The sequence below is a fragment of the Henckelia pumila genome, chromosome 4 (assembly GCF_033568475.1).
Source record: "Henckelia pumila isolate YLH828 chromosome 4, ASM3356847v2, whole genome shotgun sequence".
Taxonomy (NCBI): domain Eukaryota; kingdom Viridiplantae; phylum Streptophyta; class Magnoliopsida; order Lamiales; family Gesneriaceae; genus Henckelia; species Henckelia pumila.
In genome coordinates this window covers 3,579,131-3,595,304 of record NC_133123.1, presented here as the reverse complement: position 1 = coordinate 3,595,304, position 16,174 = coordinate 3,579,131, and the positions used below count along the sequence as shown (strand labels likewise).

At 36.8% G+C, this 16,174-nt stretch overlaps 3 protein-coding genes across 11 annotated transcripts; 2 read left to right on the top strand and 1 right to left on the bottom strand.

Moving 5' to 3' along the window:
* Positions 1-100: 100 nt before the first annotated feature.
* Positions 101-4,306, top strand: LOC140864228 (uncharacterized). 2 transcript variants are annotated; one of them, XM_073268253.1, is made up of 9 exons: positions 101-356; positions 785-853; positions 972-1,061; positions 1,575-1,617; positions 1,947-2,053; positions 2,832-2,927; positions 3,539-3,729; positions 3,831-3,900; positions 3,995-4,306. In XM_073268253.1, the coding sequence occupies exons 1-9, from the start codon at positions 192-194 to the stop codon at positions 4,100-4,102; spliced, it is 939 nt and encodes a 312-aa protein (XP_073124354.1). In that variant the 5' UTR covers positions 101-191; the 3' UTR covers positions 4,103-4,306. The 2 variants fall into 2 exon arrangements, with proteins under 2 accessions (XP_073124354.1, XP_073124353.1); XM_073268252.1 differs by having other exon boundaries at positions 104-356; positions 782-853.
* Positions 4,307-5,272: 966 nt separating this feature from the next.
* On the top strand, positions 5,273-11,788 carry LOC140861307 (ribonuclease 3-like protein 2). Of its 6 annotated transcripts, none has more exons than XM_073264317.1 (11): positions 5,273-5,518; positions 7,035-7,205; positions 7,396-7,787; positions 8,208-8,360; positions 8,781-8,877; positions 8,962-9,157; positions 9,337-9,541; positions 9,759-9,897; positions 10,524-10,669; positions 10,846-10,898; positions 11,005-11,788. In XM_073264317.1, the coding sequence occupies exons 3-7, from the start codon at positions 7,401-7,403 to the stop codon at positions 9,509-9,511; spliced, it is 1,008 nt and encodes a 335-aa protein (XP_073120418.1). In that variant the 5' UTR covers positions 5,273-5,518; positions 7,035-7,205; positions 7,396-7,400; the 3' UTR covers positions 9,512-9,541; positions 9,759-9,897; positions 10,524-10,669; positions 10,846-10,898; positions 11,005-11,788. The 6 variants fall into 6 exon arrangements, with proteins under 6 accessions (XP_073120418.1, XP_073120414.1, XP_073120415.1 ...); XM_073264313.1 differs by having other exon boundaries at positions 8,781-9,157; positions 11,005-11,122; positions 11,420-11,788; XM_073264314.1 differs by having other exon boundaries at positions 8,781-9,157; positions 9,768-9,897.
* A 1,756-nt stretch (positions 11,789-13,544) lies between these two features.
* LOC140866103 (alpha-1,3-arabinosyltransferase XAT3-like) lies at positions 13,545-15,422 on the bottom strand. 3 transcript variants are annotated; one of them, XM_073271001.1, is made up of 4 exons: positions 15,165-15,422; positions 14,947-15,084; positions 14,663-14,865; positions 13,545-14,500 (listed from the first exon to the last, which is right to left on the bottom strand). In XM_073271001.1, the coding sequence occupies exons 1-4, from the start codon at positions 15,277-15,279 to the stop codon at positions 13,721-13,723; spliced, it is 1,236 nt and encodes a 411-aa protein (XP_073127102.1). In that variant the 5' UTR covers positions 15,280-15,422; the 3' UTR covers positions 13,545-13,720. The 3 variants fall into 3 exon arrangements, with proteins under 3 accessions (XP_073127102.1, XP_073127100.1, XP_073127101.1); XM_073270999.1 differs by having other exon boundaries at positions 13,545-14,865; positions 15,165-15,421; XM_073271000.1 differs by having other exon boundaries at positions 13,545-14,865; positions 14,947-15,066; positions 15,165-15,419.
* Between the last annotated feature and the right edge of the window lie 752 nt (positions 15,423-16,174).

The window sequence follows — 16,174 nt, the reverse complement described above, 5'->3', positions numbered from 1 at the left end:
TTGAATGGAACTTTGGTGGTAGAATTGTTGGGCCTATTGGGCTGGCTGATATTGTTTCAAGAGCGAGCTTGATTTTAACAAGTGTCGGCCGCACCGCGCATGCGAGGCACGTGTTTGCTCCCACTCTGCTTTTCCGGTTCCCTTTTCGCACATCTAGCCTGAAGCATAAATCATTCGACAAAGAGTGAAGAATGGCGAACCTCACTCCGTCGCTAAACTTGAAGGCCATCCCCTTCGAAGCCGGCAGCACCTCTTCTGCGGCCAACAAGGACAGGAGAATGCAATCGGCTGAGCAGTTAGTTCTCGATCTTTGCCATCCCGATCTTCGGGAAAACGCACTCCACGAACTCTCCAAGGTTTCTATTTATTTTTAGAATCTGGTGTTGTTTGCACGCAATTCGTTGGGTGTTGAATTTGTGTTTTCTGTTCTTACGCCGTCCTTTTAGCTTGAGCTTTAACGGACATGCAATTGCACTCTTTATATTTACGTTTCATTAATTACCTGGTGATCTTTTAATCTAGATTCATTGATTGAAGAATCGGTGCCATTTTTCAAATATTAGGACTCTGAAATAGAAAATGACGAGAAACAGTCTTCTGCATATGCATACGATCAGGCACTATTAGATAGATAGAGTTTTTTTTGTTCATCAGGGTTATAGTCTTCTCCATCCAGGCGCAGATTTTTTAGGGTCCTAACACTGGAATTGTGGTCATCTTGACTGTTTTTAGCTGCCCATTACTTCGTGGATGCTTATACACTTTATTATTTTTCCATTAGAAGAGGGAACTGTTCCAAGATTTGGCTCCGTTGTTGTGGAATTCCTTCGGTACTGTTGCTGCTCTTTTGCAGGTTTGTTTGCACATGCAGTGTTTTTGCAGCCATATGCCTTATACCTGAGGATTCTGATGTTGCAATTTGCATCCGTTGTTAATTGTATGAATGCTGCTTTTTTTTTTTTTACGAGCAGGAGATTGTCTCTATTTATCCTGTTTTATCACCACCAAACTTAACTCCGGCACAATCAAACAGAGTTTGCAATGCACTTGCTCTTCTTCAGGTCTTATATTTTTTGTTTTCAAAATTTCATGCAATTTTATTATGTTTTGGCCAGTGCTGGTTTTTATGGCCTAGATGCGAGCTATATGGTGCCAATGCAATTAGCTTTTATTTTTATCCTGTTTCATGTTTATGTCACTCAAGTCTGGACCGTCTGGTCAACGCATGTGTATTGCTTCAAATAGGACTATTTTAGGAGTTATAATGGTTGGTTAAGATCATAATTCCCTTCACATGGTCGGAATGTAAGTTAGATGTTTTACTAATTTATTATAAATGAAAAAGTCCTTTGGTGGAGCATCATCACTATGATTCTCTGTTCATGTTCAGGCAGGAAGCTTTTATATCTTTCTAATTTTGCATCTTTTAGTCTGCTCGCCTACAATGTCATTAGAATTACTTTCAGTGCTTCTGTAGTAGAAGCAGCAACTGTATTTAGGCTTTTAAAATTATTCTGATATTATGCTATCTCTTCCAACCCTGAAATAATGGTATTGGTTTCAACCTTTTGCAGTGTGTGGCATCACATCCAGACACTAGAATGCTGTTCCTTAATGGTAATTTTTGTTGGTTGTATAAAAATTTTTATTTGTATTCGCATAAACTGTGTTGGGATAGCAAATCTTTCAATTGCAGGTTTCTTTGTTTATTAAGATTGCCATGCTTTTTACCAGCTACATGGCTTGGTTTTTTGTTCTGCCATGATTGCTACACCAACTGTGTGGAATTGAATTTAGTCTATTTAAATATTCTTTGGTGTTTGATCGCTCTTGAACAGTAACCGTTCCTTTATATTATAAAGGTTAACAAGGATGGAGTCAAAGTTGTTTTCTGGTAATCTCAAAATGTTGGTGATTGTTTGTCATCTGATCTTTTACTGTTGCAGCCCATATTCCTCTTTATTTGTACCCTTTTCTCAACACAACCAGCAAATCGAGGCCCTTTGAGTACTTGAGGCTGACTAGTTTAGGCGTCATCGGTGCTCTAGTGAAGGTATTTTTCAATTACGCAGTCAATCTTCAAATTTCATGCTTAATAATGAGAATCCCTTTTTTTCCCTGTTATTCTGCAACAACAAAAATTGTAATGGAAAGACTCAACTGCGCCTCTTCAGTGAGATTGATCTGGAACTTGGCTAACTGAAATTACAACCCCCCTCCCCTTCACTACCCCTACCTCATCTTACCCATTCCCCTGTGACCTGCTTGTCTGCATTCTTTTCTGGTGTTAAACACTGTACATTTTGTCCCAGTTTTATTTACTGTAGTTTTTTTATTCCATTGCCAACTTCTCTACCTTTTAAATGTGTGAGAAGATAGTTCAGTAACAAGCAATGCTAGACTTTTATTCCATCGTAACTTATCGACGTCTTGGATGTGCAAGAAGATAGTTCAGTAACTAGTCAATGCTAGACTTTTATTCCAACGTAACTTATCGACGCCTTGGATGTGTAAGAAGATAGTTCAGTAACTAGTTGCTAAGTTGCAAAAGCTGCCGACAGAAACTAACTTTTTCCTATGTCTTTGGCTCTAGCTTTTGCATTTTTGTTTCTGTATTCATCATTCACCATCTATAATTATTATCATGATATTAATTGGGTGTAAGTAATGACTTGATTTCATGTTTTGTCATCTATAGGCCATGATTATGTGGTTTGTTAATGAGCAAGTTTATGGCACTAGCATTCATGCTATTTGTTCCTGATGTATGAAAATTTTCCTTTTTCGTGATTATTGCTTCTAACATTAAATCATGGCTTGTGGTTTTCAAGGTTGATGACACTGACGTTATCGGTTTCCTGCTCTCTACTGAGATCATTCCCTTGTGCCTGCGCACAATGGAGATGGGGAGTGAATTGTCAAAAACAGTTGAGTTTCATCTATTCATTTTCTATGAAATTATAACTGTCCTTGTTGCTATTTTGCTTTAGAAGTTTCGTTAATAGTTTATCTGTTTAGCTTGACAATGTGCCTGTGGGACCATTCTAAGACGATGATGCTTCTTCGTGTTAGTCACTGATTATGACAATTTTTTTCTGTAAAACTACATAAACGTCGCTTTTCCACTGTACTTGAGACATCAAATGCTGATACAATGTTAAATTCCTGACCTTGGAAAATATTATGATGATGTGCAGAATCTTTTAAGCTCGCATGTGGCAGCTGATGTTTGAAAGTTGCTAACTGTATTTGCTTTGATGTATGTTTTCTTCCGTTCTACCTTCCTTTTCATCAGAAGGTGCCGATAGCCATTACTATTCATGAGCTTTTCACATTCCACATGACATACCAGTAGTAACATTCAAACCGAGATTTCTTTTTATTAGCTTCCTACCTCTAGAAACAGATCAAATATGACTCCCCATTTATCAATTACATTATTCTTGTAGGTTTAAGCATTTATTCTTCGTTTCCTATATAAAACCGCAACTTATTCATGGTTAGTTGAGTTTATCTGAGCATGGATTATCATTTGCAGGTGGCAACCTTCATCGTGCAGAAGATTTTACTTGATGATATTGGCTTAGAGTACATATGCACGACAGCTGAGCGGTTCTATGCTGTAGGTAGAGTACTTGGAAACATGGTTACTGTGCAAGCTGAACAACCTTCTCCTCGGCTGTTAAAACACATAATCAGATGCTATCTTCGGTTGTCCGAAAATCAAAGGTGGTCAACAAATCAGGATTATTGATTCGAGAATGTTCTCATCTTTCTCCATTCATATTTGTTAGCTTCTTTGGTGTAATTGATCACCTCGTTGTATGTAGAGCTTGTGAAGCACTGAGAAGCTGTCTACCTGATTTGCTTAGAGACGCCACCTTTAACAGCTGCCTTCGTGTAAGTAGCAAACGTGTATCATTATAATAAATACGATGCCCTATCCTAAATTTGTGCAATTGGGCATTATGAATATTCTTGATGTGGTCTTCAGGAAGATCCAACTACTAGAAGGTGGTTACAACAGTTGGTTTACAACGTTCAAGCCGCTCGGCCTCCTATGCAAGCCGGAAATGGATTCGAGCATATGATGGCCAATTAAAAATCGAAACCATATGCAGATCTTAGCTTTTATAGGGTCCCTATTTTGAACGTGCAGAGTAACTTGAAAGTATGTAACATTCGTGAAGAAAATAACCTGAAAACTAAGACTTTTGGATCGGTTATCTTGGTTTTTTCCATGCGTTTTGTTCGTGTTTTAACTTTTCTTTTGTTTTTCGTTTGGTGGGTGCCGGTTTCATAAATATCTGAAGGATGTCCATTTCGTTTATATGAAAATGTTTTCGAAATTTCTTCATACGCGGATCAGTCTCGTTGGCATGAGATGCGTGCACAGGAAAAAAATTGTGAAATGTTTCGCAATTAATGAAAATAAAATATTATATAAATTTTTTTATATAAAACCTAGATAAAAAAAAAAAATTCTTGAATGATGAATGCCAAATAAGGCTTGAATTTAAATTAAAAGGCGGATTACACAGAAGACAAATAGTCAAAAAGTACCCAAGTTCATATACAAAAGTGCAATTGCTACGTGATGAAAGTGTTTTTTGGACCAAAAGATGTGTCGATTGGTTGACCGTTCGAGTAAAATGATATCTTGAATCTTGACCATAACAAGTTAAATGAATTTATGAAACAAGAGCTGCTTCCATAGCAAAAGAAGAAGGTTTATGAACAACGGTAACCACCGATAATGCATATGTTTCGATGGTCCATAATTGTCATTGAACATCTATCGCTTATACATTCATGAACCACAAATATCTTAGTTAAATATACTGAAGAACGTTCAAGAATGCAACAAGATCTGGTTATACAAAACACTTTATGTTCATCTCACACACCACGTCAAACCCAAAGAAGTCCAAAGAGGCAACCACCACGGCATTGACATCGATTTTGACATAAACCGAGGAAGGGGATTGCAATATGGTCATTTGTCTTGGACTTTTAATATATTGTTGGTGTTCATTATTCGAATATAACCGAAAAATCGATCGAAATTAAAATTTTTAAATTAAAATTTCGAATTTTTGGATCAATTTTTCGATTTAGTGGTTCATTTCGGTTTTTATGCATAAGAAAAATGAACTAACCGAACCGGTCGGTTGTAATTTATGTTATATTAACATATAGTCCTCGGGTTAGTAGGTTTCTCATTTTTAATGCATTTTATTTTATTTTATTTATTTATTTTCCAAATTAGAGTTCTCACTTCTCCTTTAATTCTCACTTCTCACGCATCGCTACTTGCCCTAGCCGTCACCACTCACTCTCACAAAATCCGCCGTCCGCCGTAGCTTTCCTCACCAAATCCACCGACCGCCGAAGCTTCCTCCTCCTCGGACTCGTTCACACCTCCAACCAGCCACTGCCCACTCGCGGCTAGGCGGCTCGTCTCCTAATTGCAGTCTGCCACACCAAATTACCAGTCAATCTCCAGCACTGCCCATCGGTTTGTTGCTTCAAACTTGGCTTAATGAGTGCTTGATATTCTTTTTTGGTGCAAAGGGAGTTTGATAAAATTCCCCTGTTGGTTTTCTGGGTCTTCAAACTTTGCTTAATGACTGCTTGATATTCTTTTTTGGTGCAAAGGGAGTTTGATATAATTCCCATGTTGGTTTTCTTGGTCTATAAACGAGTGTTGTATAGAAGTTTAGATTGTACAGGAAGCGTTTCTCTAAATTAATTGAATTTGGTATTGGTATCTTCCCGTGGTTTTCTTGAATCCATATGATTATGGAATCAATTTTCGTGAACATAAGATTATTAATGAGAACGTGGTTCAATTATCACATTGATGAACTTGGTTTACGTTTTTGAGTCAAAGTCCCCTAATTTCTGTGCTTTATTTTTTCACCTTATTTTTCAACATTCGTCCTTCTTTGGCACGTGAACTTCCGGTAATCAGACTGAATAACGAATCGAAAACATTGACCTTTCAAGTTCTACCCTTTAAGAGTTAAGACTTAAGACTGTGATGGCAACCAAGAAAAAAAATCCAATCTTTGTTATTTTATTTGGTTTATGTTAGACAGTTGGTTTGATTTTGATTGCGTGTTTGTCTTTTTAAATTACATCATCTATGAAATTTATGTTTCTTTTATTATTATATGTATTATTGATAAGGCCGACCAAATCGAACCGTATAAACTGTCCATTTTAGTATGAAACCGAACGGAATTAAAATGGTTCGACTTTGGATTACATATTTCACAAACCGAAAACCGGAAAATCGAATCGAAGTTGGTCAAATTAAAACTGAACCGACCGATGAACACCCCCCCTTGCAAAAGATATAGAGGCAAGGTAACACACAAGTAAAATTTCCCCAAGTAGCACTTGCTCGTTCAATTCCCAACTTATTCATAGCCTGCCAAATGCTCCAGCAGACCATTACGAAACTATCACGAATATGATATGAATAAGTATAATTGAAAAAATGTCATATAAGTAAAGTTCATGGTACATTTGTTCTTCATTATTTAGATTGACCATAAGACAACACTATTTTATTTTTAAAATAACAAATTATCCGTCACAACATTGATGTAATAATAAAAATAGCTATATAAGAAAATTTTATTTTTCACGAAAAGGGATCACTTTTTCTCATGCCCAAATCGAGAGCCGACTCAAAATCGGGGACCCTTTTCCTGAGCGAACGCAGTGATGTACTTGGGATTAGGTGTGAGCAAGATTTAAGTTAAACCAAATTAATTGACCGAATCGAGCTAATTCGAAAATTCGGTTTGGTTATTTTTGAAATTTGCTTTTAACATTCAAATCGGTTAATTCGGTTCGGTTACGGTTTTAAAATTTTTAAAATTGGTTAACCGATATATAAAAAATTATTATTTTATAATGTTTTAATAATTTATAATTTTGTACATATTCTAATTTTAATTAATTTAAGTTTTAAAATAATAGCCCTAATTCTAATTGAGTAATTGGCAATTGCTTTCCATCAGCTGATCAGCCTGCCCAACATCCATCTCCCATTCAGTCTTTTTCTCCCTTCTCCAACGACAGCCCATCGTTCAGTGCCGACGGCCTACGACCTATCTCTCCGTTCATCTTTCACTGCCGACGCTGACAACCGACAACTGACAACCCATCTCTCCGTACATCTTTCTGTCAAGGTTGGATTAATATTCCTTAAAAATATTTGAAATATTTTGCAGAAAACTTGCTAGAACACAGATTGCTTCATTTTTTGTGGGTGAGGAGTTGGTAGGACTACGAAAGAAAGTTGGTTTTTTTTTCTTCTCTTGAAGGTTTCTATTTCTTCTTCTTTCCTAATCGAAGAAGTACATTTCGTTTGAATTCCAGCAACAATGCAATCGCAGCCGTCCAATTACACCTATAGCTATCCGCCGGAGGAGGCCGATGAGTATCAAGAAATACCAGACATAGCAACCTCCGTGAGGCTGGTGGAGAATCTTCTCAACTACAGTTTCAAGAACAAGGAGCTACTTGAAGAGGCACTCACTCACTCATCCTACACTGAATCCCCTTCCTACCAGCGCCTCGAGTTCCTGGGTGATTCGGCTCTCGGCTTAGCAATCTCTAGTTACCTTTTCATCGCTTACCCAGACCTTGACCCTGGTAAGCTCTCGCTCATACGAGCTGCCAACATTAGCACGGAGAAGCTGGCCCGCATCGCCGTCCGTCACCAGCTCTACAAGTATATCCGCCACAACGCCGCCAACCTTGACAAGAAGGTAGGTTGATCTTTTCTGTTTATGGAATTTTCTATTATTTGCCACGTTCCAGTATCGAAACTTTAGGCACAAGATTCGCTGGTTGTACTTAGTTTTTGGGAAACGGGCTGTCCAAAAGTAACAGCATGTGAAACGAGGATTTTTTTAAAAAAATTTTGTTTTGAATTTAGATGTTCGCATGAACATTTTACAAGATGATGTTCACGTGAACATCGCAATTCAAAACAAAATACATTGCTTTTTTTCTTGGACAGCAGAGGGTCCCATGTCCAAGTTTTTGCCTGTCGGATGAATCACTATTTTATGGCACTAAAAGCACTGATGCCTTTGAATCCTTTGTTTAAAGATTCAGGGCGTTTGCTCTTCAACTTATCAATACATTTAGTGTTTAATTGTGCCATTTGCATGACTTTATTTCAGGTTGGGGACTTTGTGATAGCGGTACAACAAGAGGAAGGATCTGAAGTGCACGGAGGATTCATTAAAGCACCAAAAATTCTTGCTGATATTGTGGAATCAGTGGCTGCTGCTGTGTATGTTGATTGTAACTTCAATTCAAATGATATGTGGGTGGTAAGTCTTGTTTTTCTGTTTCTTTTCTTATTGTATCTTTTTTGCCTGCTGTACAGAAATACCAATCAGACAGCGTATTCCATGTGTTTAGCCAAGTTTGTGTTGTCAATTTTCAGAGGCATAAGCATTTTTCCCTTATTCCATGGCAGGTCTTCGGCAGTGAAGCCTGCTAGCACAGTTAGTTAGGCACACGAAAATGGATTTTGGTTGAAAATTGATATTAATTGTTTTAAATATTCGCTTTCTGGCTGCGAAAACATGCCATAAAAGTTACACTTAATCGTTTCTTATATTTCTGTGTCCTATATATTATTAGCTGTTAAGGAATTTTTTACAGATTTCAATATATATGGATCAACACAAGCATACCCTGAAAATCCCTTCTTAAGTTGCTTGTTTTTATTTGGTACTGACTCTCAGATAATCAGAGACCTTCTAGAACCCATGATCACACTTGATATGTTGGAACAAAAACCACAACCAGTGACGACCCTCTTTGAACAATGCCAAAAGGATGGTAAGCAAGTTGACATAAAACATTGGAGAAACGGAGACAGAAATATTGCAAGTGTCTATGTTGACGGGCGTTTTGTGGCTTCAGCGTCTTCTGAGCAAAAAGAAAATGCGAAGCTCCATGCTGCAAAATTTGCTCTTCAGAGGTTGCCTTGTGAATCCAGTGATATGAAGGTTGTCAATGCATCATGCAGTCAACTAAATGGAAATAATGAAATTGAAGGAGCAAAGCATAAGCTGCATGAGCTATGTGCCAAGAAAAAATGGCCAAAACCAAATTACAAGTAAGAATTGTCCTGTTGGAAGTTCATTGTGTGAAAATATATTGCATTTGTAAACAATTAGATGATTAAGACATAATCGTGTTTGTGATAAATTCAGACCTTGCATTCCATTCGAAATAGTTTATTTTTCTTTGTTACGTAATGTTGCTGATTTCTTAATGTATTATATTTATGTTTAGGATCCAAGAAGAGATTGGCCTGTCTCATAAGAAGAAGTATATTTGTTCAGTTGAAATTGAAATTACTGAAGGTATACTCTTTATGAAAGGGAATGAGAAGTCAAAGTTGAAAGAAGCGGAGAACTCTGCAGCTTCGGCAATGCTACTTGGTTTGCAAGAGTCCAAGTATCTGTGAAGTTGTAAAAAACGTTGCATCTTGTTTAAGGTACCGAAAAATTTGTGCCAGGAGAATGCTTGTATGAACTGTAAATATATAGGTTTCTGGTGATTTATTGTGTGAAATCATCAAACAATTTATCTTAAAAAAATGAGTTTCCAACCATTTGAAATGCTTTAACTATTGTCTCCCTAAACTCTACACTTTTTTATCCTTGTATTCTGCTGGTCAACGCACAAAGCCCTGGCTAAATGTTATACCTCAGATTATGCAGGTTTATTGCATGTGCTGGGATGCCTGAGTAGTTGGTCGGAAGGCATTCCTGGTCCAGCGGCAACACTGGTATTATGCTGGAGGACCAACGGTTACCCGCAGTGTCTTGACCAGTGTTGTATACTGGAGAGGTATCAATCGTTTCTTGCCTTTTGGATGGGTTAACAATCTGTTTCTTCTTGAATACTCTTGAGTACATCAACAAATTTTAGTTTCAACAACACACAGCGGTTTTCGTAGAAAAACCGTTGTCTTTTGGCCTTTAACAACGGTTTTTATTAAAACCGTTGTTGGCCGTATTTTAATGAAAAAAAGCAACGGTTTTTATGTGTGTCAAAGACAGTGGTTTCTTAATTAACAGTTGTCTATTTTTTCACCGTTGGCTTTTTCTATTGTTTTATGTAGTTTAAAACAACACTTTTGTCAAACCATTGTCTTTTCTTTCTTTTTTTTAACCATCATACAGAACTACACGCTTAAGTCACAGAACATGTTTCTGTATACAGAACTTGTGAAATTAATGAATGAGAAACTGTATATTTGAGTTTCCTTTCTTATACCTAAGTTATTGTTTTATGAACTTTCACAAATTTTCACTATTTCTTGCATTTGCCGTAGAGAACTTGTAACTGTATATTCTTGGCCATGAATCTATGATCTCCTGAATAAACATAAATACAATTGTACAATTTGCTTCTTTCCTCAAAAGATTGATGCTTCTTTCCGTTTCTGTCACTTTTGTCTGTAACATTTGCAGCCATCATTTATCTTCCTGGAAATATATCTTTAAACAAAGGCACAGAATAAATGACTTAGAATTTTAGAATCAGAGGCATTTTTCACTGGGCTTTGGAACAAGGAGATTCCGTTAAAGTGAAAAAGTACAGAGGATTGCTCTTGAAGGTAGAATAGGATTTTTACTGCATTTTGCCACTAGGGATTCTAGAGACAATGACATTGGTTCAGAATTGAAATATGTCCAAATTGATTGTATCGATTTTTAATTTTATATATATCTCTGCCTTTGGAGATTAATGAATGAATGGATTGTCATTTTATTTTTTGTATGTTTACGGCAGCAAAATGGAGGAGTTATTTCACTATATGAAGACTCTCCGTTCCAAAATGAACGGTATTTCCCTTATTCTTTGTTTCAATTGAATTTTAAATATTATTCGTTTCATTGCTTTCGAATTTAAACTTATTTTTGATTTGATTAACACTGCCAATAATTGCAGATGTGGCGGATCAAGCATCAAAGATCTATGTTGAAGAGCATATGCACGGCACTACCATTCAAACTCTCCAAAATGATCTCGATATTGGTTTTCTACGTCACTTGTTATATTTTTTATTGTAATGTTTTTTCTCTCGTTCTTTCCCTTTTTTGTAGCTCTTGTTTTGTTTGTTCTTTGCCTCGATGTGCTGAATATATTTCCCATTAATACTTGTAATTATAGGTTCGTAGAAATAGATTTCCCTATCTAGCAATCCTCTACTTGTTTCCAGATGTTTTACGATGTGCTAGTTACTTTTTTTTCTTATATCTTTTTTGATGAAATCTATAGTGAAAAATGAAACAAGGCAAGTCAAACAAGAAACTGTTAAGATGGCCAAGGCAAAACCCCTGATATTGGTGTTTCTTTTTTGCAGACAAGTGATCAATCTTACCAAACTGCACTGCCGGAAATTTTAGAAGTTCTGCAATCTGCCTGCCATGTACATGGATTATACATGGGTCCTGTGCATCTTGCAAGGTAAAGGAGGAGATGATAACCTAGAAAACTGTCACCACTGTAAATTCTGCGTGTTATGTAGGCGATTCCCGTATTCAGGGGTTTCACAAAGCTTGCTCCGAGCACCACTCTTTGCTCCTCTGTATATTCTCCTTTTAGATGTTAATTTTTTGTTCTCCAGCTGGTTTGTATATTTCGAGTGAGTTGTAGTACTAAAAAATTGTATATTAAATTTCATTTTTGAAATTTGAAATTTTGGTTAATTTATAATATTGAAATTTATGTATTATTTTTTTATTTATTGTGTTTTTTATTTGAAAAAAAACAACGGATTTTCTTCGTTGTCGGATGAAGTGTAAAACTGTTGTTAAAAACCTTGATATTTAAAAGACACTTTCAAAGACGAAAGTTTTTAAACGACAACGGTTTTTCGTAGGCTCCGAACGACAACAGTTTTAAATACCAATTGTTCGCCCTTTTTTCTTTTTTATTTATTTTATTTTTAAACCTATCATGGGACATACAACGCCCGTTTTCTTGTAGTGGTATTAGAGGCAATAAGCACTGTGGAATTGCTGCTCTCAATTCTTTTTGGGCATTTTTGGCAGACTAGATGAAATGTTCATTTATCACAAGCAAATCCTGTCATCTCCAGCTTTCTTAGATCCTCTTTTGTGTACATTAACTGTAACGTCCCACTGTATCAAGACGAGTTTTCTATAATTTCTCCAAGTCAAGCACGCTTAACTTTGAAGTTCTTATGTGATGAGCTCCCTAAAAGATGATGCACCTTCTTGATATGAGTAGTACATATGAAATCTTTTAAACTCTCTTCAACTATGCAGTCTCATACCTACACAGTCTCAGAATCCCTCTCATTCCGGCATGATCGGTTCATTCATGTCTACCTCCGCCTAGAAGCCTACCAGGAGCCGCTCATTGTCCGTGCAACCTCTTGGCACCGACGATCACTCCTCGCCTCCTCAGCCCCGGGCGTCACATGCCCATCAGCTTTCGCTTGGTTCGTCCCCGAACCATACCGTACTAAGAGAGGTCGTCTCTGATACCACTTAAATATCACGCCCCGAGTTGGACGACATGGACATCGGCAATGTTCTCAAAATTTACAGTTTAAAGATATTTCTAATAGAACACTAAGCCTAAAATAAAAGATGATAGACATCAAATATCTGGCTCAACTCCCCAGATTGGATCATGTGTTTCTGGCTTAACTCCCCATAATGGATCATAATGTCTGGCTTAACTCCCCAGACTGGATCATAAGTATCTAGCTTAACTCCCCAAATTGGATCATAAGTATCTGGTTTAACTACCCAGATTGGATCATGTGTATCTAGTTTAACTCTACTAGACAAGGTCATAAATAATATCAACTCAAACAAAATAATTGTAGAAAACTATCTCCAACCAAACCAATTGAACACGTTACACTTACCATCTTCCACTAGTGTTGAATTTAAGGTTGATTGTAAGAGGGCTTGAATCTTTCCAGATGACATTTCACGTTCACGTTCTTCGTAGAGAGAGAAAAAATAGAGTTTTCATAGAGTGAGAGAGAGATTTTTGAGAGATAGATTATATTTTTAATGCTCTCCCCAGAGTATTAGAAGAATTCAGTTTTAAATATCAATTAGGGATTTGGGCCGGGGTGGTACTTGGGCTTGAGGGTATGGGCCTCACATTAACCAAGATTCTTATTTTGGCAACATTATGCAGAATATTTGGATGATAAGTCGCTGACCTCGAACAGTCTTGTGCCGCCTTTGCTCTTCTTCACCAATCACCAGTTATTTCGTCGTGTGGTTGAATTCAAGATCTTCGTAACAATGTATCTTGTCTTTTCTTTGTCCCGATAACCATTTTAATTGATTTCTGGGCAATTGTAATGCTAAATTTTTATGTAGATAAGTATTTATTGTTGGGCGTGAGGCCTACTTGTGATCTGTGGACTTGTGGTTATTGCAATCGTGGAAAAGATGTGCTGATATAATTGTTAACTATATATCAATTAAGTAGCAGTATTTTGCGAGACAATTTCCAACTTGCGTACCAGCAATTGCGAAATTCCCCATTGGGGTTACATTACACTCGGAACAAGCAGTCAATCCAAGACAAAAATTAAATTCTATCTTCTGAATAAAGTATAAATAAACTTCTTTTTTTTTTCCCAAAATCTTTTAATCCTACTTGTGTGTAGTTACAGAACCTGATCTGAAAGAAGGCTCAATGCTTCAACCATTGTTTCCCTAAATCTTGCAATATTAACTCTTACATTCTGCCCATTTAGATACACCTCCCGCCCTGCTTCCACACTGAGCCAATGGAACTGTGTCAAAACCGTATGATTCGGGCCGTAAACCTTCGAAATCGAGCTCTCCTCCGGTTCAATCTTATATCTCAAATAATGCACGTTCATTGCACGGGCGGTGTCCCCATAATAAGTAGCTGCAGCCCAAGCGAGACCGATCAAATCCATTTGCACCATTACTGCACCATCAGGCAAGAAAAGCTCGTTCGTTAGACCGGCCCCGTGAGCCGCCACGAAAACGCTACATGAGTTTATGTAACTCGCAAACAGTCTCAAATCCGAGATCGTTTTTGCTCTGGCAATGACAATGACTCGAAATCCCAGCTCCTCCATTGTGGAAACCATTTCTTGTTCGTTGAGGAATCGTCTCGTTGTTCTTCGGGATAAGAGCATTACAGTAGGCCTTCTGATCTGGGAAACATGACTGTATTTTAGGCCAAAGGATTGTCTTAGAAACAGTCTGAATTCTTGCATCGAATGTCCTTTTGGGATGTCGCTGGAATTTAAAGATAGATGGCCGTGAAACTTGAGCCCGATCACTCCCCCCGGAAAGCAGTGGAGGCTCCTGTTTATGGCGGGATTTATAATGGGATAATCCGATAACTTATCCAGGGCCTTCCCATACTTTCTCACGAATGAAGGATTGTAATCCAGCAAGATAAATTGTACCTTGGATTTGAACATCTTTGTGGTTATGTACAGAGGTATAAGAATTTCATTGATTTCATGGAAAATGTTCCCCACAAATCCGCTGGATGAGAAAATTACAGCAGGGACTTGGTGATTGTATTGACAAACTGGTAAACTAATATCTCCCTGCAATATCCTTACCGGGGTGACACTTCTGAGTAGACCTTCATCTTCTTGCCTCGCATATGGCCGGACAAGGTTTTCTTGAACGGTCCGATTCGACGGAATACTCACTGTCGTCGATCTTGTGTCGATCCAAACAGGTTTATTTGTAACGCAGTGAATGGAGTACACTTCAGGATCACAAACAAATCCCGTCGTTCGAAGCTTTTCTTGATCTTCCCCTGTAAGAAGTTCACCAAAAAATCTTCATATCGAAGTCATTGATCAGGAAAAATATTTCATATACATGAAAGTTTTGATACCTTTCACCAATCTTGATAGAAGAAAATCAAGGGAATCCTGGTTTTCTTTCACGGTTTCATTCAATCTAATCTTTAATACGTCTCTTGAAGTAGTTCCAGAAGTAGAATAGTATTGCATCCCTGTCAATTCCATGTAAACTAAACAAACTTCAGTTTAAGAATAAGACAGAATCACAAGCAAATATCGCAAAACAAGGAGAAAAGTCAGCTGAACTTACATTCATCGAATCGAATAAAACGAATCCACAAAAAGTCAACATACAGCAAAAGAATCACAAGCAAGAAAATCAATGGAGTTGTACGAGAAAACAGCTTCTTGGGGTCTCTCTCCATTGCTGGTTGCACAAAGAAACTGTTAGAAAATGTAGATGCTCTAGATGCAAGAAACGAATCTATACGCTGTGAGGCCAAAATAAACAAAAAAAAAAAATTACAGAGAGAGAATAGAACAATCTCTCGTGGAAGAGATGCATACTTTGTTCTGTTTTTTTGTTGAATTTTTTACTCCTACACGTGACACGTCATATTTGTTTAATTGACGGAGACTTTTCATCTTATTATTTTTCAATGTGTGGTTAAGTATCTCTATCTTTAGTTACAGGTAACTAATCAGTCCATGTTATATGATAAATGTGGTTTACGCTTTATTTAAATTATTTTTTATTTAAAAAATGATAACTTTACAAGAGTGGATAAGCTAAAAGGAGTATTAAGATCAAGGAGTATTGAGATCGTGTGCATGATATTTTGCTTCATTTGTTCTCTCTTGGTCGTAGAATTCTTTAAAATATCGGGTTTTTTTTAAAAATAAAATAAAATAAAGGTTCAACTAAAGTATATTAAATAAAGGTTATTGATTGAGAACAGACAAAATATAAATTCCTGTGTGCGCACCTCTTGACAATCACTTGTTTGATTATTTGACTTTATTGTATTTTTAAGACAATTTATTAGTACATAATTAGAAGACAAGAACCGATATTTAGCAAAATATAAAATTCAAATTAAAAAACGTAAAAACTCCTTTTCTGATATCATAAATCAATTTTGTGATACAGATTTTATATTCGATCCGATCATAAAACAATATTATTTTTTTTGTCAAAATATTATTTTTCGTTTTATCTGATCGATCTGTTTTACGGTTATAAATCCGTGAAACCTTCACAGAAGACGTACAAACTAAGTAAAAAAAATATAGGAGCAGCTGAAGACTTCATTTACTTAT

What these genes read in the sequence shown, in the direction of transcription:
- LOC140866103 (XM_073270999.1), bottom strand. Translation starts at nt 15,279, where the DNA reads ATGGAGAGAGACCCCAAGAAGCTGTTTTCTCGTACAACTCCATTGATT. An exon ending in TTTTATTCGATTCGATGAAT is followed by an intron (nt 15,085 to 15,164) that starts GTAAGTTCAGCT and finishes AAGTTTGTTTAG; the next exon opens with TTTACATGGAATTGACAGGG. An exon ending in TCTATCAAGATTGGTGAAAG is followed by an intron (nt 14,866 to 14,946) that starts GTATCAAAACTT and finishes AACTTCTTACAG; the next exon opens with GGGAAGATCAAGAAAAGCTT.
- LOC140864228 (XM_073268252.1), top strand. Translation starts at nt 192, where the DNA reads ATGGCGAACCTCACTCCGTCGCTAAACTTGAAGGCCATCCCCTTCGAA. An exon ending in CACTCCACGAACTCTCCAAG is followed by an intron (nt 357 to 781) that starts GTTTCTATTTAT and finishes TTTTTCCATTAG; the next exon opens with AAGAGGGAACTGTTCCAAGA. An exon ending in CGGTTGTCCGAAAATCAAAG is followed by an intron (nt 3,730 to 3,830) that starts GTGGTCAACAAA and finishes CGTTGTATGTAG; the next exon opens with AGCTTGTGAAGCACTGAGAA.
- LOC140861307 (XM_073264315.1), top strand. Translation starts at nt 7,401, where the DNA reads ATGCAATCGCAGCCGTCCAATTACACCTATAGCTATCCGCCGGAGGAG. An exon ending in CCGCCAACCTTGACAAGAAG is followed by an intron (nt 7,788 to 8,207) that starts GTAGGTTGATCT and finishes ACTTTATTTCAG; the next exon opens with GTTGGGGACTTTGTGATAGC. An exon ending in ATTCAAATGATATGTGGGTG is followed by an intron (nt 8,361 to 8,780) that starts GTAAGTCTTGTT and finishes ACTGACTCTCAG; the next exon opens with ATAATCAGAGACCTTCTAGA.